At 41.5% G+C, this 24,619-nt stretch overlaps 1 protein-coding gene across 1 annotated transcript; it reads left to right on the top strand.

The window, feature by feature from the left end:
- The first annotated feature begins 2,711 nt into the window (after positions 1–2,711).
- On the top strand, positions 2,712–19,514 carry HSPA13 (heat shock protein family A (Hsp70) member 13). Its single transcript, XM_033940134.1, has 5 exons — positions 2,712–2,959; positions 8,020–8,360; positions 8,801–9,014; positions 14,161–14,328; positions 18,550–19,514. The coding sequence occupies exons 1-5, from the start codon at positions 2,935–2,937 to the stop codon at positions 19,257–19,259; spliced, it is 1,458 nt and encodes a 485-aa protein (XP_033796025.1). The 5' UTR covers positions 2,712–2,934; the 3' UTR covers positions 19,260–19,514.
- The last annotated feature ends 5,105 nt before the right edge of the window (positions 19,515–24,619 follow it).

Below are 24,619 nucleotides of genomic sequence, written 5' to 3'. Positions count from 1 at the left end.
AGTTTACTTCTTTATTTAACAAAACTGTAACGTACCTTGTAAAGAGCGAATGTAAACGCTTCACAAAAAGTCCAAAAAATGGCTCCCAGGGAGCGGCTTCGGAATTTCAAATTTTAAATCTTCGCGGTGGGACACGTCACCACCGGAAGTGAGTAAACAATGACGTAATTGCTGAGAAAAAAATGTGAATAGAAAATAATGATACTACGTGATGATTAATAGAAAGCACTCCATTCCAATTTCTGATTTAACCCTGGGAGCCATTTTTTGGACTTTTTGTGAAGCGTTTACATTCGCTCTTTACAAGGTACGTTACAGTTTTGTTAAATAAAGAAGTAAACTCATTTGAGAAACTGCTAAGTTCCTTTGTTTTTCTTCTTTGTTCTGCAGACTGATCGGTCGGGTCACACCCTGATGTAGCCTGTCGGTGAAACGCTGGCCTTCGTTGGTGTGCCGATCAGCCTCAGATAAGTGGATTTTCCTCTATCTATTATATATGTGAAGCACAGTTTTTTACCTTAAATTGCTCACTTTTGAATGAAGGTTTTGCCTATGAGGTTATCGCCTAACCACTTGTATATCCACCATTGTGGTGGTGGGGAGGCCTTTTTCTGAGGTTTTTTCCTTCTTTTTGAGCAATTAGAAGCTAATACTGGTTTCCCATTTGTTCCTGCAGAAATTTATATTATTATAACATCTTATGACCACATCAGTCTCCCATTTGAAAGTGTTGTTCTGACATACATTGGTTTTCAATACATCTGAGTTGTAGTAGCTAGTACCTAGCATATGTGACACCCGGGGCCCATCATTTTTTGACATCCCCCCTCATCTATATGAAAAATATGATTTTTAGTAACAATCCACATATCGCACAATAAGAGAGTACCTAGGAAAAGGCAGCATCATAAACACTGCAGTGAGCACTAGAATACCAACACATACATTGTAAAACTAAATGAGCTAAACAAGTCAGATCCTGTACAATCAATGACAACAGAAAACCATGTCCTTCTCATACACACAGAACAAAGATACACCCTCGCCCAATATGGAATAATCACAAACTAAAAATAGAAATATGTAGACAAAAGTTAAACTGAACCGCCAAGAAACCAAACTCTGCATACAAGGCAACACCACAACACCACAGAAACAAAGACACATGTCCCCTAATACTGTGCAAAATATAAAGACAGTAGATGTAAATTTGAAAAAACTGATACATAATAATCACTATTTTACAAATTAACAAAAAGAAATAAAAAAATAATGAAAAATAAGAAAATACCATTTTATTGGACTAATCCATTTTTCTATTAACTTTCAGAAGCCAAATCTTTCTTCAGAACAGTACAGTTTACTGCTGTTATGGTATCCTGTCCTGACCTGAGGAAAGGGGTTTAGTCCAAAAAAATTGCCTTATTTGCATTTCCTATTTATAAACTTTTATCAATACAGTTACAATACTACTTGGTTCTAAGTAAAGAAACAAAAAATCTTTCTACCTTTTGTCGTTTTTGCTTTAATCATCTTCTCTTTGCTCGCTTCTTTCTATACAGCGTTTGTCCTCTCTCTCTTCCATGCAACATCTGCCCTACCTTGCCCTTTCCACCCAGGTTCTGCCCTCTCTCTCTACCCCTTCCATCTGCTGCCCATACTCTCATCTTCCCTGTGCAGCTGCAGCATTTCTCTTCCCTCCTTGCCTGTGCAGCATTTATCTCCTCCCCCCCCTTTTCCCTGTGCAGCAGCAACATTTCTCTTCCCCGCCCTGTGCAGCAACAGCATTTCTAGCCTTTTCCTTCCCGCAGCCGGTTTTCTATTCAAAGCTGCGGGTGACACCTCACGTAATCCATGGCAGTGTTGGAAGCCTTCTCTCTGACGTCGTGACATCAGAGGGAGCACTCCTGACGCAGCTGTGAATCGCGCGAGGAGCTGACACCCATGGCTTTGAGCAGAAAAACCACTTCTGCAGGGGAGCCAGCCAGAAGCTAAACAACCACTGGAGGGAGCACAAGCTGGGCCGCGGAAACCCTTGTTTAAAGTTTACTGCCGCTGCTGCTGGTTAAGGAAAGCAGCAGCAGCAGCAGAATAGGGAGGGTGGCTGGCTGTGCACCCCCTTGGGGCGTGTACCCGGGGTGGACCATCCCCCCCCCTTGGTATGCCACTGGTTACCAGATTTTACTTAATCCAGACCCCTAGACTCGCCCCCAGGCCCACCTAGTGCCACCCATCCCTGTCCCATTACACCCCAGTCCTGCCCCCAATCCCGCCTTGCCCCATCCCACTCCCCGCTACCTTCCCTCCTGCCTGATGGGATTTCAAGGGAACTTTTCAAAACCTGGACAAAGTGGCTGGTTTTGAAAAGCCATCCGGACCCCTGGACATGTCCTCGAAAAGGAGGACATGTCCGGGGAAATACGGACGTCTGGTAACCCCTGTGGTCTCCCCATTCCAATACCTATGGATGGAATTATATAATTAGCTGAGAAACCAGGATTGCATTTACAGGTTATAAAGAAAGTATATTTATACATTTTCAGAGTGCAGAAAGCATAATTACCAGGCAGAGAGGACTGAGTACGTTAGTGAGGTAAATGGTAAATGCAATATGACCTGCTGCACTTTGTTTCACAGCAAACCAAACAAATCACCTGGTACCAAAGTCAATCCGGGTCTTTCAGAGTAGGAAACTACAACTCCCGGGTTGCCCAGCGGCCTAGGCCCAAACCCAGCTTAAGGTGAGTGAGTGTGTGTGTACAACTCACAGGCTAGGCGCTGACGTTTTCCTGCGTCGGCGCGCGCGTGCACCCCCAGATACCGGGAACGTACAGTCAGCAGTGAAGACCGGAAGCGACTCCCGGCTCTCATCCCCGTGCTCAACCCGGGCGCCTCTGGACGCACGGGCTTCTGCCACCCGCACGAAGCAGTGAGATGGCCGGCGAGATGACAATGTTAGGTGAGTAGCGCAGGGACGGTTGGAGACGTCTCGAGGCTACGGAGTGTGCACGACAGAGACGGAGGAAGGTTGTAAAGAATGTCATAGAGGGGGAGTGTGCTCGAGAGACCGGGAAACGGCTTCGGATGGAAGGGAGAGTAGAAGATCAGAGAGAAATATAGAAACAGTTAATAGTAGTAGAAATAGACTCAGAACTGTGGAATACAGGTGGAAGGGGGGGGGGGGACAGAGACTATCAGCACAGCCTCGGGGACAGGGTGCCATCGTCTCGTATTCGAGTCCTAGCGACTTGATGAATTACATAGTTAAAAAGAAATCGGTTTTGTGGTAGTCCGGCAAGGTCCACTTAGGCCTGTTTATTTGTAACACCTATTGGCTAGTTTTGATTTTTTTAAATATTACAGATATCTGGGTCTTTATTGGAGGATGTTTCTTGCGACTGTAGAAGTCAATAGAAATGTTGTCCTAGTATTGAGGGTGCATGGGAGGGGTGGGTGAATGAATAATAATTTTGGATGGCAGGCACTTGTTCTGGGTACATTACGGTAATATCTGCGTGCAAACTGAGCTTAAAAATGAGATTTGGGTTTCGGTTGTCTAATGGTGAAGCTGATTAAATATTGTGGTTGTGAGTGACAAAACGTTGTCTTTAAGTTAGACAAAACGATTTTCATGTTTTTGTTCAGGAAAAGATAATTGTGTGGGAGGCCTTAGGGCTGGTAGTTTTCCATCTTTTGCTGATGTGTTAACATCTTGAAACTAAAGAGAAGTGTATCCTATTTCTTTGTTGCCCTGTAGACTAGCATTATGAGTCTCAGTCCCATCAGACTGAGAAGGATGGCAAAGAGTGTGAAACACAGCAAGGCCACTAATTATGATGCTCTAAATATTTTCATAGTAAATCATTAAATAAGTACCCTTGAGCCTTCATCATTTGTTTTTATAATGGGGACACAATTTGATCCTGTTATTATTGATACCTTTTTATTATACGTTGTGAGAATTGTATGTGTGCTTTATTTATTTATTTATTTTGACACTTCAAGTTTTGACATGCTGAGTAGAGAATGACATGGGGACCGTTTACTGCAGTAAACCACGGGTCACCGCAGTAAATCCGCAGGAATGGAGACATTTCCAACTGGTTTAGTGCAGGAATGGGGACAAGACCTTTCACTGCCCCGCGGGAATGGGGACAAGACCTTTTACCGCCCCGTGGGAACGGTGAAAAGTCTTACTCTTGTGGTAAAAAAAATAGTGTCCGTGTCAGATTCGGCATCTTCTCCCCAGCTGCTCTTATGCCTATGTTACCTTAAGGAGCCAGCCATGCTACGATGAAGACAGAAGGAACCTAAAACCAAAGCCTGAGACCAATGTGATTTGAAGAATAAAATTACCAGACAACAAAAAGAAAAAAAAAAAATATTTTATATTTTGCGATTAGAATATTTCAGATTTGAAATATATATCCTTCTAGAGCTGGTATTAGACATAACTGGGGACCGCAAAGTCCAGGCTGTGCTTCTTTAGCTTCCAGCTGGCTTAGGGCTCTCTCTCTGACCAGGGGGCAGTTGCCCTAGTTGCACTCTCCTAACATTATTCTTGCCATGTGTGACTAAAATATTCTGTTAGCTTGAGTTTTCTATGTAGCATTCTGTAGTAATTTGGTTTGTTCAGTTTTCACAATAGTGAAGCGGATATTTGTGAAAGGGAGGGGAGATGGGTTTTGTTGAACCTTGCTCTGTTTTATTTGTGTTTATAAAATAACAATTGCCAGAGGAGAAGCTTCCACCCACACACACGCGACTGCAGGGTGGCACAGGCAGGCTTCTCCGGCATCAGTTTCTTTTCTAAAGCGCCGCAAAGGTAAGGGGGAGGGAGGGAAGGAGCCACGCGTGCGCACGATCGGTGACCGCACGCCTTCCCTCCCTTAAGTTTCTTTATGTTGTGAAGGTAAGGGGGAGAGAGGGAGATTATTGGGCTGCTGAAGGCGATGCGGTGGCGAGAGGGAAGGGTGGATGCTGCGGGGACGGCGGGTTCGGAGACGGAGCGGTGAAAGGGTCGGCAGGGACAGGGTGGTGAAGGGGACGGTGGTCCAGTGACGGAGACAGATTTTTTTTCCCCGTGTCATTCTCTAATGCTGAGTATTTGAAATTTATATTTTAAATGATAAGACTGCCCTGCAAAATCCATTATCAAATTTTGTTTGGATGGTAGAGAATCTAGAAAAAGAAAATCCTAATATTACATAGGAGTAGCAGATAAAATCTGGGCTTGAAATTTTCTTCACCACACTACCCTTTTGCCACATCGCTGAGTGGCCTATACTGGGGAAAGAACTGAGAGTATTTCTGAAAAGCTGTCGTTTTCAGCAATATGATTTTGAAAAAGGAGGTGTGAAAGCATTAGAGAGAAAAAAAAATTACTGTTATGACACCCTTTGCTTGTTGGAAAGCACTTGAAAATTTATAGCATAAATTCACACATTTTGTTAATTCCATGTTAATTAAGCAAACTGATAATTAGAGTCCTAACTAAGGCCTCAGCAACTGGTGGTGTATCTGTTTATACATAAATTGAAGATACTGAGTTATTTTTCTTTACTTATTTTTAAAAATGTTTGTTTAAATAATACCAAGTGTCAACTTGTGGGCTGGGATTTAAAACAGGGGTAGTTGCTAAAAAAACTTGGAGTTAATCAGAATATGCAAATCAACTACTCTTCCCCCCCCCCCTTTAACTAGGCCATAGTAGAGGATTCTACCACACCCTAGAGTACTAAATGCTCTGATGCTTATAGAATTCCTGTAAGTATTGGAGCAGTGTCGAAGCATTTAGCACTCCGAGCATGGTAGAAACCTCTACTGCGGCTTACTAAAAGAAGGGCCTAAGTTCTTAAATCATTTTTATAAGCGATATTGCTGAAGGGCTGTCGGGTAAGATTTGCCTCTTTACGGATGGTACCAAAATCTACAATAGAGTAGACACCCTGGGAATGGTCTGAAATTTGGCAGCTAAAATTTAATGCTAAGAAATGCAAGGTCATGCATTTGAGCTGCAAAAAACCCAAGGAAACTGTACAGTTTAGGGAGTCTTCTCCCCACTCTCTGTTCCCCATTTCCCTTCAGCGTCTGTTCCTCTCCACCTCTCTTCAGCACCCTTCGTGTGGTCCAGCAGCCCCCTCCCTCCTGCTTGCCGTGGTCGGAGCATCTCCTTCCCTTCCTTCCCCTTACCTTCACTGGCGATTTTTAATTTTCTCTCAACAAGCAGCCAGAGCCTTGAAGTTGTGTGCGGCTGCCGGAAACTTCTCCTCTGATGCAACTTCCTGTTTCCGGTTGCATCAGAGGAGAACTTTCCGGCAGCTGCATGTGACTTCAAGGCTCCGGCTGCTTGTTGAGAGAAAATAAAAAATCGCCATGAAGGTGAGGGGAAGTGAGGGAGGGAGATATCCGGACGGCAGCGGTCATTAGGAAGGAAGAAGGTGGCTGCTGGATTGCAAGATAGGTGACCATGCGCGTTCCCTACCTTAACTGTGGAGACAAGGCCATTCACTTTTCCACGGGATAGTGAATAGCCTTGTCCCTGTACTCGCGGCAACCACTTTTTTTTCTTCCACCATTTTGGCGGGTTACCTTCGGCTAGTCGTGGGTAACAGCCACTATGTCATTCTCTATTCATTATTAAAGAAACCATTCAATCAATTCAGAGTCTGGCTGGTGACACCAAGATTACAGAATTAGGGGTTGACTGAATAGGAACCTCTTACAGTGGCCAGTATAACTCAGGAGTCCTTTCTTTAAGCACAAAAACCTGAGATAAAAACTGTACAGTAAGCTGTAGCTGTGTAGTGTGATTTAGTCATAGCCTGAGAGGGAAGATATAGAAACAGAATATGACGGCAGAAAAGGGCCGACGGCCCAATAAGTCTGCCCAATCATGAACCCTTCCACCCTCGAGAAACTATCCTCTAGCATACCTCTGTAGCGACCCCACATGTTTGTCCCATCGTCTCTTGAAGTCGAGCGTGCTACTAGCCTCGACTACCTGACTTGGAAAACCATTCCATCTATCAATCACCCTCTCGGTAAAGAAGTATTTCCTGGTGTCCCCATGAAATCTTCCTCCCCTAAGTTTTAGCGGATATCCTCTTGTCACCGTGGGACCCGTAAGAGTGAAGATTTCTTCCTCCTCCTCGATGTGGCCCGTTATGTACTTGAAAGTTTCTATCATGTCCCCCCCTCTCTCTGCGCTCCTCGAGCAAGTATAAGCGCAGACTGCTCAGACGATCTTCATATGAAAGATCTTTAAGTCCTGAGACCATCCTTGTGGCCATTCTCTGAACTGACTCAATTCTCTTCACATCCTTTTGGTAATGTGGCCTCCAAACCTGGACACAGTACTCCAGGTGCGGTCTCACCATGGATCTGTATAATGGCATGAGTCGAGTCTCTTTCATGTGAAAGGAAGCTCTTAAATGAGAAAGCATAGGATGAAGTTAAGAGGCGATAGGCTCAGAAGTAATCTAAGGAAATACTTTTTTACTGAAAGGGTGGAAGATGCATGGAACAGTCTCATGGAAGAGGTGTCAAGACTGTGTCTGAATTCAAGAAAGCATGAGATAGGCACGTGGGATCTCTTTTAGAGAAAGGAAGAAAGATGGGTTACTGCGGATAGGCAGACTGGATAGGCCATTTGGCCTTTATCTGCCATCATGTTTCTATGTTTCTAGAAATGTGGAAATGCAGGTAATAAATATTCACTGTAGACCTGCCCGAAGTCAGGTTATTTTTAGATTTGGGAGGATTGGTGGTATTTTCCCCCTTCCCACTTGGAATATTTGAGTCAGTTATCTGAAAGTAAATACCCTGCTATCACTGAAAATTCACCTGTAAATTAAGTTTTATAGTGATAAGAGATGGTAGTGGGAATTATGTGCATAAATAGATATGCTATATTGCTTTGGATAGATGTATGTCTGTGTCAATAAATATTAAATAGTGCTGAACCACACATATGTCAAAGAAATCAATAACATTTACATGTTTAAACCTTTGTTTCAGGCTCTGCTGTTCTTGCTCTTCTCTTAGCTGGATATTTAGCACAACAGTATTTACCTCTCCCTACACCTAAAATAATTGGAATAGACCTTGGGACCACATATTGTTCAGTTGGAGTGTTCCATCCTGGTACAGGGGATGTGAAGGTCATAAGTGATGAAAGCGGCCATCTCAGCATTCCAAGCATTGTCTCATTCACAGGCACTGATGTGCATGTGGGGTATGATAGTCTGGAGCTGGCAGATTCTAATCCACAGAACACAATATATGATGCTAAAAGATTCATTGGGAAAATCTTTACTTCAGAAGAATTAGCAAGAGAAAGTAGCAGGTATCAGTTTAAGGTAAATTTCTGGTGATTATTTATTTTTATTTTTGAATCCTTAAGATCATAGGGATACCATTACTAAGTGGACTACATGTGCTTAATGCAATTTAAATTGATGTACCATGGAACACACTCAGGCATCCTGTGGTAATCGCAAAATGTGTAGATGCTAAAAAATATTTTTTTCTGAGGGAGCGTGTTAGGCGATGATGGAGAATAGGCATTTCTGCACTAACCAGTTATTTCAGCTACGTTGCTATGCGCTAACCAGTTAACACAGCTACATTGCAAGGATGCACTAGAGGCAGACTTTGCGGGGCTAGGAAGAGACTGGAGATCCCATGGGGATGGGAACAAATTTGTCCTAGTGTCATTCTCTATATCAAACATCTTTTCTAATAAATAGTACCTGAGGCAAATTAAATATTTCTTTTTCTTTCCATAACTTTTTGAAAGGTTTTAAACAACAATGGAACTGCAGAGTTTTCTTTGTCAACCAACGAAACCTTTACTGTTACATCAGAGTATATTGGTTCCCAGCTAATCTTGAAATTAAAAAAGATGGCAGAGAAGTATCTTGACTTGCCAGTGTCCAGGGCGGTCATTTCAGTACCAGCCGAGTTTGATGAAAGACAGAGATACTTTACTGTTAAGGCAGCAAATCTTGCAGGTAAGATCTGGATAGAAAATACAGAGGAGCAACTGAGTGAGATAGATGGAAATGATCTGGATAATAAAACAGATCTCTGCAAGTGGTATGTGGATGTTGACTAAAATACAGGTGGAGAAAGCATGGCTCATGGAATTCTTTCCAACTTCTCTGCATATGTGTGTTTGTCTTTTGTCTCTGTATCTCTCTTACCTGGAGGGGAGAGGTAAGGAGCAGCTTGAATGGAATGGTTCCCAAACATTGCCTTGGTTTTGAAAGAATAATATAATGAAATGGTCTGATTTAGATTTCAAAGAATGCATTTTACATTTAAACCAAGGAAACCACTGTAGTAAGGTAACAGATATTGCTATGTATGTCCCTCACAAGGAAGCCATACACATAGCAACCAGTGGCAAACTCTACAGTTCAGTCTCTAGGTGTTGCCATATACAGTCATGTGAAAAAATTAGGACACCCCATGAAATATTCAGTTCTTTCTTAAGAAATGTTTACATATTGATGTCAAATCTTTTTTTTATTTATCTCTGGAAAAGAAAGTGATATAATTGCAGGTAAACAACAAAGATTTTCCTTGATTTACTCATGGAACAAAAGATATCCATAAAAATATGTATTCTAACTGAGGAATAAATTAGGATACCCCCACATATCTTCCCACTTAAAGTGGTTCAAATCACACAGGTGTATCACATCAGGTGCACATGATTAGAACATTGTTACTCAGCATTTTGAAGGAGTTTTGCCCTACTTAAACCTTAGACATTTTGTTTGGTGTGCTCTTGACTGCTGTGGTGAGAGTGAACACCATGGTGATATCAAAGAGCTTTCTGAGGCAGCTTATAAATCTGGTAAGGGATTTAAAAAGATCTCGAAAGAATTTTACATTAGCCATTCCACGGTCCAAAAAATAGTATATTTAAGAGGAAGACTTTCCAAACAACTGCCAATGTGCCCAGGTGTGGCTATCCAAGCAAGTTGACCGCTGGAGCAGACCATAAGATGCTAAAAGAAGTCTTCAAAACCCTAAAATGTCATCACGGGACCTACAGCAGGCTCTTGTCACTGTTGATATGAAAGTGCATGCCTCTACAATCAGAAAGAGACTGCAGAAATTTAACTTGCATGGGAGGTGTGCAAGGAGGAAACATTTGCTCTTTAAGAGAAACATCAAGGCCAGACTGAAGTTTGCCAGAGAGAATGTAGACAAACGCCAGAAATTCTGGAATAGTGTTCTATGGACAGATGAGTCTAAAATTGAACTATTTGAACACCAGAAAAGAGGACATTATTTGGCTAACGCCAAATACTGCATTCCAGGAAAAGAACCTCATACCAACTGTGAAGCATGGAAGTGGAAGTGTCATGGTTTGGGGATGCTTTGCTGCAGCAGGACCTGGCCAGCTGACCATCATAGAATCTACCATGAATTCTACCGTGTATCAAAGGGTGCTTGAGAAACATGCGAGACTAACTGTAAGAAAATTAAAGCTGAAGTGGAACTGGACCTTGCAACTTGATAATGACACAAAACATATCAGTAAATTCGTGGAGATGGGGCGGTATATAAACCCAAGGTTTAGTTTAGTTTAGTTTAGTAAATCTACCAAGGACTGGCTGAAAACTAAGAAATGAAGAGTCCTGCAGCGGCCGAGTCAAAGTCCTGATCTTAATCCCATTGAGATGCTGTGGGGTGACTTGAAATGGGCTGTACATGCAAGAAACCCCTCAAACTTTTCACAGCTGAAAGAATTCTGCATTGAGGAGTAGGCCAAACTTTCCTCAGACCGATGTCAGAGACTGGGAGATGGCTACAAGAAGTGACTCACTGTAGTTATTTCATCCAAAGGGGATAACACTAGCTATTAGGGTGTAGGGTGTCCTAATTTATTCCTCAGTTAGAATATACATTTTTGTGAATATTTTTTTGTTTCATGACTAAATCAAGGAAAAGTTTTGTTGTTTACCTGCAATTACATCACTTTCTTTTCCAGAGATAAATAAAAGATTTGACATCGATATGTAGACATTTCTTAAGAAAGAGCTGAATATTTCATGAGTTGTCCTAATTTTTTCACATGAGCGATGATTAAGGTATAGAATTCAGTTACTACGATTCACAGTAAAATTTACAATAGAGAAAATGAAATATAGATCAAAATCACTAAGAGCCAACCCAGCAGGGATAGGGGCATGACTGCAGGGTGTGCTGTAGCAGAAAAAGCATGCAAGATATGCTTCATGGAATAATTTTCAACCCCTTTGTCTGAATCTAAAGAGTGGTACTCTGAAAGAAACAATTTAATTCCAGTTAACTTTTTGTTTTGGGGTTTTTTTTGTTTGTTTTTTTTGTATGCTGTGTTACTGAATGCCTTTTTATCATATTGGTATTCCTGGCCCTGGGAGTTCAAAAAGACTGAGGTGTTATGATCAATTTCAGCAGATGATAGACTTCTATAATTCAAAATATTAATTAACATAATATTGGACACTTGGTCAGGTTAAGAACATAAGAATAGCCTTACTGGGTCAGACCAGTGGTCCATCAAGCCCAGTAGCATGTCCTCATGCTGGCAAATCCAGGTCACTAGTACCTGGGAAAAGCCCAGAGAGTAGCAACATTCCATGCTACCGATCCAGGCAAACAGTGGCTTCCCCCATGTCTTTCTCAATAACAGAATATGGCCTTTTCCTCCAGGAAATTGTCCAAACCTTTCTTAAAACTAGCTACGTTCCAGAGCTTAACTATTGTCTGAGTGAATAAATATTTCCTCCTCTTTGATTTTAAAAGTATTTCCCTGTAACTTCATCATTGGCCCCTTGGTCTTTGTAATTTTTGAAGGAGTGAAAAATCGATCCACTTGTACCCGTTCTACTCCACTCAGGATTTTATAGACTTCCATCATATGTCCCCTGGTCTTTGTAATTTTTGACGGAGTGAAATATCGATCCACTTGTACCCGTTCTACTCCACTCAGGATTTTATAGACTTCCATCATATGTCCCCTGGTCTTTGTAATTTTTGACGGAGTGAAATATCGATCCACTTGTACCCGTTCTACTCCACTCAGGATTTTATAGACTTCCATCATATGTCCCCTGGTCTTTGTAATTTTTGACGGAGTGAAATATCGATCCACTTGTACCCGTTCTACTCCACTCAGGATTTTATAGACTTCCATCATATGTCCCCTGGTCTTTGTAATTTTTGACGGAGTGAAATATCGATCCACTTGTACCCGTTCTACTCCACTCAGGATTTTATAGATTTCCATCATATGTCCCCTGGTCTTTGTAATTTTTGACGGAGTGAAATATCGATCCACTTGTACCCGTTCTACTCCACTCAGGATTTTATAGACTTCCATCATATGTCCCCTGGTCTTTGTAATTTTTGACGGAGTGAAATATCGATCCACTTGTACCCGTTCTACTCCACTCAGGATTTTATAGACTTCCATCATATGTCCCCTGGTCTTTGTAATTTTTGACGGAGTGAAATATCGATCCACTTGTACCCGTTCTACTCCACTCAGGATTTTATAGGCTTCCATCATATGTCCCCTCAGCCGTCTCTTTTCCAAGCTGAAGAGCCCTAACCTTTTTAGTCTTTCATCAGTTCCATCTCCTTCATACGTCATATGAGTATAGGACACAGTCTTGTCTGCTCTTCACAATCCTAATAGCAGATATCTGGGTTTGAGTGTTGCAAAATATATAACACTTGCTTGGTAAGCAGGAGGATAGAAAATTAGAGAAGTAGTAATAGGAAATGAGCAGGTAATATTGCTACATACATTTTTACAATCATTTCTCCAACAGATTTGTTTTTTGAGTTATAGATTTATAGAAAACACCTAGAGAATTCTGACATGCATGGCTGGATAGTAAAATCATTACCCAGGTCTATTGAATTGGGAAAGGGTTTGGAACTTATATACCGCCTTTTTGTAGTTTTACAACACACTCAAAGCGGTTTACATACAGGTATTTCAAGCATTTTCCCTGTCTGTCCCGGTGGGCTTACAATCTATCTAATGTACCTGGGGCAAATATATATTTTTTTAAATTGCACCCACCCATATTGCACACATTGTGAGGTCAATTATTCAAAGCAATGTAACTGGATAGAAAGATTTCTTGCCTAATTAAATTTCACTAGTTTGCTCAGAGCTGATATTCAGCAGCACTTAACCATACAGTGTTGCTGAATATCTGCTCCCACTTTCATTCCACTCTCCCAGTAGTATCAGGGTAGAGTTGAAGAGGAGCTGAGAGTTGTGTGTGCATCAGTGATATTCAACACCAGTGCCCACAGAGCTACCATATAAATTCAAATATAAATCAAGATTTTGGGGCCAAAAAATGGGGGGGGGGGGTTCTCAGTTTATATTTGGGTCAACCTTAAATCCTGGTGGTCCAGTGGTGTGGTGAGCCAAGCCAGGATGGGAGCAATCCCTCCCTCTCCCAAGGTGAGGGGTCGGGTCCTGCCCCACCTGCTAGCCAGCTGTAGAATCACTGAGTGCCCCTCCCTCCCTGCTGTGGAATCAATGCGTGCCCCCCTGCCCCTCCTTCCCTCCCTGCTGTAGAATCAAAACGCACGCCCCTCCCTCCTTTCTGTAGAATCACCATGGGTCCCCCTCCCTCCCTTGGAGAAGCAGCATAGGACTCTCATTGGGCCTACCTTAATCACTGGTGGTCCAGCGGGGTGAGTTGGGCAGGAGCGATCCCCTTACGTTCTTGCCTGTACAGAGTACGCAGGTAGGAGCGCAAGAAGATCGCTCCTGCCCCGACTCACCCCATTGGACCACCAGAAAAATCCCCTTTTCAAAATTGCCCTGAACCCTTCTCCGGGCAAGGAAGCATCAGTAGAAGCAGGCCTGAAAAAAATCATGGACTGGGATTTCGTTTTAAAATCCCAGGACTTGCTTTTTACTGTTTTAATACACATACTTGGCACTTGCAAAATATGTAAGTTAAATACACTCCACCAGCCTGCCAATGGATTTTCAAAGGAAAATTCTACAGGAGTTCCCTTTTGAAAGTTGGTTTGCAGATCTGCTGAAAATTATCTTTCCTCCTATGTAAATATTTAATTTAAAGTAATTTTCCTGCTAGATTACAACTAAATACTGATATCTTCTAGGTCTCAAGATCCTGAGAATAATTAATGAACCTACCGCAGCAGCCATGGCTTATGGACTGCACAAAGTAGATGTTTCTAATGTCTTGGTAGTGGATTTGGGTGGAGGAACCTTGGACGTGTCTTTATTGAATAAACAAGGAGGAATGTTTCTGACACGAGCTATGGCTGGTAAGGATGAATAGTGCTATGTTTTCTTGTCAGTGAGTTTAATTTCTTCAAACCTTGAACATAGAGCTGAAAATAAATATATATAAAAACATTCTTCTTCACTTTTATTATAATTCAGCAGCAAATAGATGCTGAATTTCTCCATAAACTGCTGTGAGGCAGTTAGCATTTTTTGGGGCAAAATAGAGTCTCTCTTAGGCTCTCTTATTTTAGGCCACTCTATAAGATATCTCCTAAAGAAGTTGTTGGCATCTTTACAACTTAATTTAAAATGAGAAAATGTTTATTACAGCTACAGGGTTAAAAAGCTAATGTCAATATTCTTTATCATCCCTCCAGACTGGCACAGAAATGTATGGGTTTATACTCCTCTGCCAGCAAGTGGAGACTGAGACACTGACTTTTGGCATCAGTACAATTGAGCTGTGCAGTCCCTTTTACAATCAGCCTTTTCTCAGTCTCCAGCAGGTGGAGTGGTCTGTGTGCAGTCTGCTGAGGTTTAAGACCTGTTGGATCTGGTTAGTGAATCTTTCTTGTCCCTTTGTCCCCTCAGGGGTGTCACACTTGGAAGGGATGAGTCCCTCCCCCCATTTCCCTAGGTTTTTTTTTCTGAATATAGAGGAGCCTCAACTGTATACCTTGCCACCGATACTGACACTGATATTTAGAGTGCCTGTGGGGGTCTGCTTTTTCTTGATACAGCTGGTTGACTGTGAGAAGAAATAAAAAAGGCAAAAATAAAAGGCACAAAAAAATAAAAGGAACTTTGTATTGAAAAAAAAAAAGAGGCCTGAGGCTGCTGTTTTTGTATGGTGTTGTTGTGAGTGGGTTTTTGGCGCTTTCATTATGAGCGCTTCAAAAAAGGCCACCTTTCCTGGAGTTCTCTCGAGAGCGGTTCGTGCTGCGACAAGTTCCCTCCTTTCTGCCAAAGGTGGTCTATTCTTTAACTTTTGCATTCAAATGATATGGACGATTTTCATGACTTTTTTTTCCCCAATGCTTTGACCTAATAGTTGATTAATTATAGTTTGTGAAGTGCCTTATTTGAAAAAAAAAAAAAAAAAGTTTTTTGTTTATTTTTGGACATGGCTCAACTCTGTTCAATGGTAGCACAAGCCATTTTATTTTTAGGTACAGTAAATATATCCCTGTCCCTAGAGGGCTTACGGTTTAAGTTTGTACTTGAGAAAATGAAGGGTTAAGGACTTTCTTAACCCTTCTGTACACACCTGGGGTCATTTTGACCCCAGTCTGACTTCTTAGTTTAGTTGCTTACTTATAAATTGTAATTTGATTTCAAATTCCAGGTACCTTTTCAATAGTAACAGACAATGCATTTCCTGTTGTCTGTGATAAATACAGCTTTTGAAATTTTTTTTGTGTTAACCTAGTTTAACGTGAGCATACTGATTATACACACCTGAGGTCAAATCAACCCCATAGGTTTATGAAGGCAACATTTTCAGCAGTGGAATACAGCACTGAAACGTCGTAATGTATCTCCAAAGTAATGCCCAACAAATGAGAAAGAGAAGTTGAAAACGTGTGAAAATATTTTGTTAGGTTTTGCTGTAAAAGAAACACTGCTGACAATAGCTATTTTTTTTACAACATTTGTACAGTGAGTGTACTGAATAAGAGAAGAAACATTACTGAAACATCACCGGTTGTGCTATAGGCCTAAATATAAATTTTATAAATATTTCACTTGAGTTCCATGACAGTGAGAATTTGCTAAATTATTAAGCTGAAGCAACTTTCAGTGCTTTATAAGCAATGGGGTCAAAATGACCCCAGGTGTGTAAAGTAGTTGATAATTTAACGTATGCAAGGAAGGATTAAGATCATGAGGAGGGCAACGAAAATGATAGGAGGCTTGCGCCAGAAGATGTATGAGGAGAAACTGGAAGCTCTGAATATGTATACCCTAGAGGAAAGGAGGGACGGGGGAGATATGATTCAGACGTTCAAATACTTGAAGGGTATTAACGTAGAACAAAATCTTTTCCAGAGAAAGGAAAATGGTAAAACCAGAGGACCATAATTTGAGGTTGAGGGGTGGTAGATTCAAGAGCAATGTTAGGAAATTCTACTTTACGGAGAGGGTGGTGGATGCCTGGAATGCGCTCCTGAGAAAGGTGGTGGAGAGTAAAACTGTGACTGAGTTCAAAGAAGCGTGGGATGAACACAGAGGATCTAGAATCAGAAAATAAAATTAAATATTTAACTAAGGCCTGTACTGGGCAAACTTGCACGGTCTGTGTCTGTATATGGCCGTTTGGGGGAGGATGGGCTGGAGAGGGCTTCAATGGCTGGGAGGGTTTAGATGGGCTGGAGTAGGTTTTAATGGAGATTTTGACAGTTGGAACCCAAGCACAGTACCGGGTAGAGCTTTGGATTCTTGCCCAGAAATAGCTAAGAAGAAAAAATTTAAATTGAATCAGGTTGGGCAGACTTGATAGATCATTCAGGTCTTTATCTGCCGTCATCTACTATGTTACTATGAGGATCAGCAGTGAGACTTGAACCCTGGCTTTCTTGGTTCTCAGACTGCTGCTCTAAGTGGTACCTTCTGCTGCTAAAATAAGTGAAGTGTTGGTTAACAGAAAACAGTGTGTTTAAACTGCACAACTAGCATTTATAAAACTATAAAGCAATTATGCAGTTTAATCAATATGAGATCACTTTCAAATGGATCTACCTGGCTGAGTAAGGACTTTGGAAATGTATCAGGCTGAATGGCTAAATTTAGCCTCATAAGTTGACCAAATTCTGACTGGGCCTGGGGTGAGGTGGTGGTGGGTATAAGGTAGCTATCAAAGGCAATGCTAGATACAAAGCTGAGTAGGTAAATGTCTGGCCTCCTCTTAACTTAGTCAAGGAAGCTTCTGTGGAAGTCGAGGTAGGCTTTGGGCATTCTAACAGGGAAGGAGATTGGGGTTGGAATGACAAGGGAAATATGTTTATGAAATGAAGTGAAGAGGATGGGGAAGTTTGGGAGTTGGGATCACTAACTTTTTATGGGTTAATATTGAGCCATTACATTTTTTTATTCTAGTGGGTGGGCAGGAGGGGGGGATCAATTTATTTTTATAATGTAAACTGCTTTGGTTGTGCCTCAGAAAGGTGGTCCATCAAGACTGCAATAAATATAAAGGGACTGTTGACAAGTAAGAGGACTTAGCCAGCTGACTAAAGTTTTGGTTTTAGTACAGTCTTAACACTCTAGATATAGCTGGCTAACTAAGGGCTCCTTTTATTAAATGACACTAAAGGTTCTTAGTTCGGGCCGGCAAGATAAATTTTATTTATATTTAGTATTTATACACCGCTTATGGCCTTAAGTGGTTTAAATTCAGGTACTTATATATTCTCCCTATCTGTCCCGGTAGGCTCACAATCTAATGCAGTGGTTCCCAACCCTAAACTGGAGGAACACCAGGCCAATTGGGTTTTCAGGCTAGCCCTAATGAATATGCATGAAGCAAATTTGCATGCCTATCACTTCCATCATATGCAAATCTCTCTCATGCATATTCATTAGGGCTAGCCTGAAAACCCAATTGGCCTGGTGTTCCTCCAGGACAGGGTTGGGAATCACTGATCTAATGAACCAGGGGGCAATGGAATGTTAAGTGATTTGCCCAGGGACACAAGGAGCAGCGCTGGCCTTGAACCTGCAACCTCAGGGTCCTGAGGCTGCAGCCCTAACTACTAGGCAGCTACTCCTGTGAGCACTAGGCAGCACACTCCTGTGAGCTTCAGAGCATTTACTTCGCTGGCCTGTACTAAAAACCTCTAGTGTCATTTAGTAAAACCCAGCGTAAATGTAGGTTGATTTTCTGATGAAATTCTAGTTGACAAGAATTAACTGAAAATTGGTTTAGCTTAAGCAACAAAAATATGGCTAGCTCAGTCAGACATATTAACCCCATAGTATATTTCTGTAGTTTGAACATTATTACTATGTAATGCAAACCAGGCAGTATCTGCTTCATTTTGCAAATTTCCCAAGCTTCCTGATGACCAAATAACTAGCAGCATTTAATATACATTATAAGAGGAAATATACTCTTGGTAACATTCCTTCTGTTCTTGCTGACATCTTCAATTCTAAGAGCTAGAATTGCACAATTTCTACTATATATTTCTGTGTACTCTCTCTTTCACACTCAGAACATCATGGTTTTGTTATATGACTTTTTCTTATATCTATTGCAGGTAACAACAAACTTGGAGGGCAAGATTTTAATCAGCGATTGCTGCAGTATTTGTACGATGTGATTCATAGGACATATGGTTTCATGCCCTCCCTTAAAGAAGAAGTCCACCGCCTCAGACAGGCTGTAGAAGCTGTCAAGTTGAACTTAACCGTCAACAACTCCTCCTGGCTTCAGGTGCCTCTGACCCTGCCAAACAATTTTAACACAGCTTCAAAAATAAAGGATGGTAGTGAAAGTGTCCTATTAGAAGAAGTAGAAAGGGTGGATGGCCATTTACATTCCCAACAGGGTAAGGAATATCTGCAAACAGAAGAAAAGGGTACTGTTCTGCAAGAAAAAGCCTTACAGAATGACAATTTAAACAAATTCATCTTTGAAGTGGAAATTCCACGGAAACTTTTTGAGACATTGAATGAGGACCTTTTTCAGAAGATTCTCCTTCCCATACAGAGAGTATTGAAAGAAGGGCTTTTAGAGAGGACAGAGGTAGATGAAATTGTGTTGGTGGGAGGCTCCACGCGAATCCCACGAATTCGTCAGGTAATCAGGGAGTTTTTTGGGAAAGACCCAAACACTTCTGTGGATCCAGACTTAGCTGTGGTGATAGGAGTGGCAATCCAAGCTGGAATTGTTGGTGGCTCTTGGCCTCTTCAGGTTAGCGCCTTAGAAATTCCCAATAGGCATTTACGGAAAACAAACTTCAGCTAAATGAATTGACTGTGTAACTACTGGCTATCTTTTCTTCCTTGAAAATATTTTTTAAAGAAAATTTGTAAATTATTTGGGGGGGGAAAAAAACCAAGCTGAGACATATAATATAAACAAATACATTACACCAAACTTGAATGCTAGTTAATTTAAATAGGGTTGGACCAATTGGTCTTTGTTCAGCCAAATCGGTTATACTTTCCTAGGATTTGTTGCCATTTTTTAAAAATAAAGTTTTATTGTGGTTTGTTAAAATCATAGCAGGAGCAGATTGAAATTGAGTTATTTCAGATCTGTTCTCTGTTTTTGAAGTTCTCTTTGGTTTTGGAAGGGGCAGCCTAGCTTTTGCTTGTTCCTTTTTCATTCTGGTATGAATACCGAGAGCCAGGGCCCGTTCTCTTATCCAGTAAGACATGACAAATAGCTATATGAAGAATGGAAAAGTTGATGCGATGGTATTTAGGATCAAGAATTTTAGATCAGATGTCCTCCGGATATACCCTAGTCCAGGGGTGTCAAACACAATCACACAAGGGTCCAAAATCTAAAACAGGCTAAGTCGAGGGCCAAATTTTTTATTAAGATACTTAGGCCTCCTTATACGAAACTGTGATAGTAGTTTCTAGTGCGGGGAGCTGCGCTAAATGGCCCGTGCTGCTCCCGACGCTCATTGAGTTCCTATGAGTGTCGGGAGCAGCGTGGGCCATTCAGCGCGGCTCCCTGCAGTAGAAACTGCTATTGCAGTTTTGTAAAAGAGGGGGTTAGTCTTAGTAGAAGTATACTGTAGATCCTTCCTTACCCTTAGACACCTGTGGCGCGGTCAGGCACTTGTGTGGAGCGCTCTGCTCCAACCTAGCTTTTACACTGGAACTGGGTCCTGCCTGCAAATGGGTACTGAGGCAGCGTGGTGAGGAACTTGGAACGCTGCTGGGAGCGGGGCAATGCATTCAGGCGCTTGGAGCGCCACTGGGGCTGCATAGTCAGGCACTTAGATGCAGCACAGTCACCGTGGGCCACATAAAATGGCCAGGCGGGCTGGATTCGGCCCCCAGGCCTTGTATTTGATATGTGTGCCCTAGCCAGTCAAATTTTTAGGATGCCCATAATGAATATGCCTGAGAGAAATCTGTATACATATATATTCATTGTGGATATCCTGAAAGTCTGGCAGGATCTGTCTGAGGATGGGGTTGAGAACCCCAGCTTTAAGTCTATTTTTCCTTGAAAATGACTCGGACATGCTGCTGTTTTTCTTATTTTATGAAGTTGCTATATAGCACTGCAAGTAGTAAAGAATTGCAGGGCTTTTCTTCTAGTACTTATTTGAAGTGCTCTGACTTTTACTTTAAAAGCAGGGAAAGAATTACAAACCTCTTTGGCTGAACAGTGACAACAATACAGTGTTGCTATAAATGTGAGTTTTTTCACAGGCTCTTGTACCTCTGTGCTGTGGAGGCTTATCAGTGTTAATGTGTGTAACATGTTGGTTTATTTTTTTGCAAATATGAGTGTGCAAAACAATAATAGAGTGTAGGAAAGTACTGGGCTGCAGGACAGCACAAGCTATGAGCCACTTTTATTGCTATTGCTTTTCAGACATAGGCAGTGCAGAATGTCTGTGATTTTATAGTAATATACAAACATACAAAAAAGCTAATACCACAATAATGTAATCCATTTATTATCGTACATCAAACCTCATTATATTGTATAAAATACATAATATCCCACCATATATTCAATACCCAAACGGAGCCCACCAGTTCATTCACTCCAATTAAAATTTCTTATTAAAGTGCATAGCATTGTTCATAAATTAGCAGCAACTGTCTCTCCTTCTAGATGTGTCTCGTTGTCAAGCTTTTTAACTTTCTTTCAGATTCCGTGTTGTTCCGTAATAATGTAAATCCTTAACTGCCATATGGATTTACAATATTACGGAACAACAAGGAATCTGAAAGAAAGTTAAAAAGCTTGATGAGACACATCTAGAAGGAGAGACAGTTGCTGCTAATTTATGAACAATGCTATGAACTTTAATAAGAAATTTTAATTGGGGTGAATGAACTGGTGGGCTCCGTTTGGGTATTGAATGTATGGTGGGGTATTATGTATTTTATACAATATAATGAGGTTTGATGTACGATAATAAATGGATTAAGTTATTGTGGTATTAGTTTTTTTGTATGTTTGTATATTGATATATTTATTGAAGCTAATGATATATATTGAAAAGTCCCCAAAAAGACAGTAATGTTTGGTGATTTTATAGTAAGAGAGGCCCTATTGTTCAGCTTCAGTGTTTACTCAGATTGAGTACTTCAGTGCAGACCGAGTTCCATATTTGTGGCTTCCACCCTGAATTTTGTGCAAATATGAACTCATATTTATAATTGTGTTTTACATGCTAATTAACAAATGTTACTGTTACAGCTGAAATAGATGTATGTTTCTTATACCAAAGGAAATTATATGCTCCTCCTTTTCCTTTTAACACTCTTTTCTGTTCTAATCATTCAATACCTCTTTGGCATTGTTTGCCCTCTAAAGCAGGGGTGTCCAACCTGCGGCCCTGTGAAGTATTTTGTGCGGCCCCATAGAGGGCAATGCAGTGTTTTTCTCTGCTGTCCCCGGGTGTTTATTGTCTTGGCGGCTCCCTCCTCTGTCTTGCTGCAGCGTTTGCGCGTCCCCAGAAACATTTTTTTCGGCCAATGCGGCCCAGGGAAACCAAAAGGTTGGACATCCCTGCTCTAAAGCAACACATAAGTGAGACATTTGCTAGTAATGTCTGAAGAAGTTTGGGGTAAGAAAATGGCAGGGGGAGCATATGTAGAGATGAATGCTGCTATGAGCAGTGGACTCCATTTTACTGTTCTGTAAGATGCTTTTAGGTGAGGTATAAGAAAATCTTAGCTTTGTGAAAAGGGTAATTTTCTGAAATTGGTTATCTGGTGCTAATTTGTAATGCAGAGAAATAACAGAAGTTGAGGAAGAGCTGGGAAGCCACAAGTTAAATCTTGCTTCTTTTGATATCTAAAAAAAACCTAAAAACATATTTGTTCACTTGATTCCTGGGTAATTGAAATTATCATTTATTAAACTATAATTCAGTTCTATTTTGTAAACCGCATAGAACTTAACGATATTGCGGTATAGAAGTAAGTTTTTATGTTATGTTATCTTGGGGGATGTCACTTAAATTATTGTTGGACACAATTTAAATTATGTCTTCTGTGTCAGGGATACCTACGGTACCTGACTGACTTTTTTTGAGCTACTATTTGGGGAAAAAGCAACTAACATTTTGGTTATTGGATTCTACCATTATCTTTTGTAAGGGTGGTTGTGTTCAGGTACTAGCACATTACATTATTATTTTTACATTGAAATATCTTTTATATTTACATTGAAATATCTTTGCTGCAAAGTGTTATAATGAGGAATAGATTTTTCCATATAAAGCAGCATTGAGCCCATTCTGGTGCTCCTGTAAAAACATTTATTTTCTTATTAACATTAATGCAAGCAGAAACCACAGTGCTCCCATGCTGCAGGTGTTGCTTCCATTACTGACAATGATTTTATCGGATGAGTCCAATAAATCAGTGCCTATCCTACAGCAGCATAGCACAGACCAAAGGTACTCTCACCCTTTCTTAAATTTTACCAGGTTCAAAATACAAGTGGAACAAACATTTTTGGTCCTAGGAATGTAGAAATAAGAACATGAGGCTAAGAGATTGAAAATACTGTCACAGTGCTGTGTACACCTTAGAATTTGTTTTTGGTTTTTTTTAAAACAGACAAAAAGGATTTAAAATAAAAAAAAAACAGATTTATCTACAGGTATGGGCTTTTTGTAGGTACAAGCATGCAGTGGCTCTAGATGCAGCCTTGGTTTCTTTCACATTGATAAAATGTTCTCCTTCTTTAAGATCAGCTAAGTACTATATTAAGTATATATACAGTCAAGTCACATTGTTATGACCACCTGCTAATATCCAGAATAACCACCTTTGGCAGTCAGACACCATGGGAATGACTCGGTAAGATACTAGATGGTTTCTAGAGGTATTTGGAGCCATACAGACTGCAGTGCATCTGACAGTTGCCGATGGGTGCCTGGTAGTGAATCCTGTCATTGAACATGTCAATCAAGGTGATCCCAAATGTGCTTGATTGGGTTAAGGTCGGGGGAATTTGGAGGCCAGGGAAGTAGCTGGAAGTCTTGGTTATGTTCTGCGAACCACTCGCAAACAATTCTGGTGGTCTGATAATAGGGAAGATCATCAACATGTACGGGTATACTTGATCAGCAAGGATGGAGAGACCTCTGGAAGGCACTCTCAACCGATATGGGTATCAAGGAACCCAGATCTTACATTACATTAGTAACTTCTATTCCGCCCGTACCTTGCAGTTCTAGGCGGATTACAAAAGAAGCTAACTGGACATTTCCAGGAAAATTACAATTTAGGAAATTATAGGATTACAAAAAGATAAATGGACATTTCCAGGAGATTTACAATTTAGGGAGCTGCTTACATGGTTGAGACTTTGAAGAGAAAGATTGCAAGAAAGGGAGAGACTTTGAGGGGGAATTTACAGTGGAGGACAAGGGGAAGAGTTAAGATATCTGGATAAATTTTTTGAATAGCAGGGTTTTGATTTCTTTTCGAAATGATTTGAAGTCGCTCGTTGTTGTCAGCAAGATGGAGATGGAGTGGTCAAGTTTCGCTGCTTGCATCGCTAGTAGATTGTCAAACATCTTCTTGCGTCATACCAAGAAAACATTCCCTAGATCAGCGATGGCGAACCTATGGCACGCGAAGGCCTTGCAGCTGGCACGCGGGAAGGTCCGCAATAGAGAGCTGCATGGGAACGGGGCTGGATGTACTAAGTCGCGCGGCTTTTCTCCTTACCTGCTCTGCTTGCAGCACAGAGCCGAACGGAAGTCTTCCCGACGTCAGCGCTGACGTCGGAGGGAGGGAGGGCTGACGTCGGGAAGACTTCCGTTCGGCTCTGTACTGCAGGCAGGGTAGGTAAGGAGGAGTAGCCTCGCGGCTACCAAGGGAGGGGGGCGGTCCGCCCCGCCCCGTGTGCAGCACAGCCGGCCAGGTCCCCTTACTTTTGTGGCGCTAACCCGACCGACAGGGCCGCCATCAGGGCAGGCGGGCGCAACGCTCAGCAAATTTAGATGCCCGCCCGACTGTCATCTGCCAAATCCTGCTGCCGCCACTGCTTAATGCGCAGCCTGAAGAGCCGCCGAAAAACCTGCCGGTCTTTAAACAAAAAAAACCCCCAGCAAGCGACTCGAACCCGGCTTCCCTCCGAAACCGGAAGTTACTTCGGGGGGGGGG

Source organism: Geotrypetes seraphini, chromosome 4 (assembly GCF_902459505.1).
Source record: "Geotrypetes seraphini chromosome 4, aGeoSer1.1, whole genome shotgun sequence".
Lineage (NCBI taxonomy): Eukaryota > Metazoa > Chordata > Amphibia > Gymnophiona > Dermophiidae > Geotrypetes > Geotrypetes seraphini.
This window is presented reverse-complemented; position numbering and strand designations above follow the sequence as displayed.

Coding starts and splice junctions, on each gene's coding strand:
- HSPA13 (XM_033940134.1), top strand. CDS start 2,935: ATGGCCGGCGAGATGACAATGTTAG. Junction 2,960..8,019: donor CGGCGAGATGACAATGTTAG/GTGAGTAGCGCA, acceptor CCTTTGTTTCAG/GCTCTGCTGTTCTTGCTCTT. Junction 14,329..18,549: donor TCTGACACGAGCTATGGCTG/GTAAGGATGAAT, acceptor TATCTATTGCAG/GTAACAACAAACTTGGAGGG.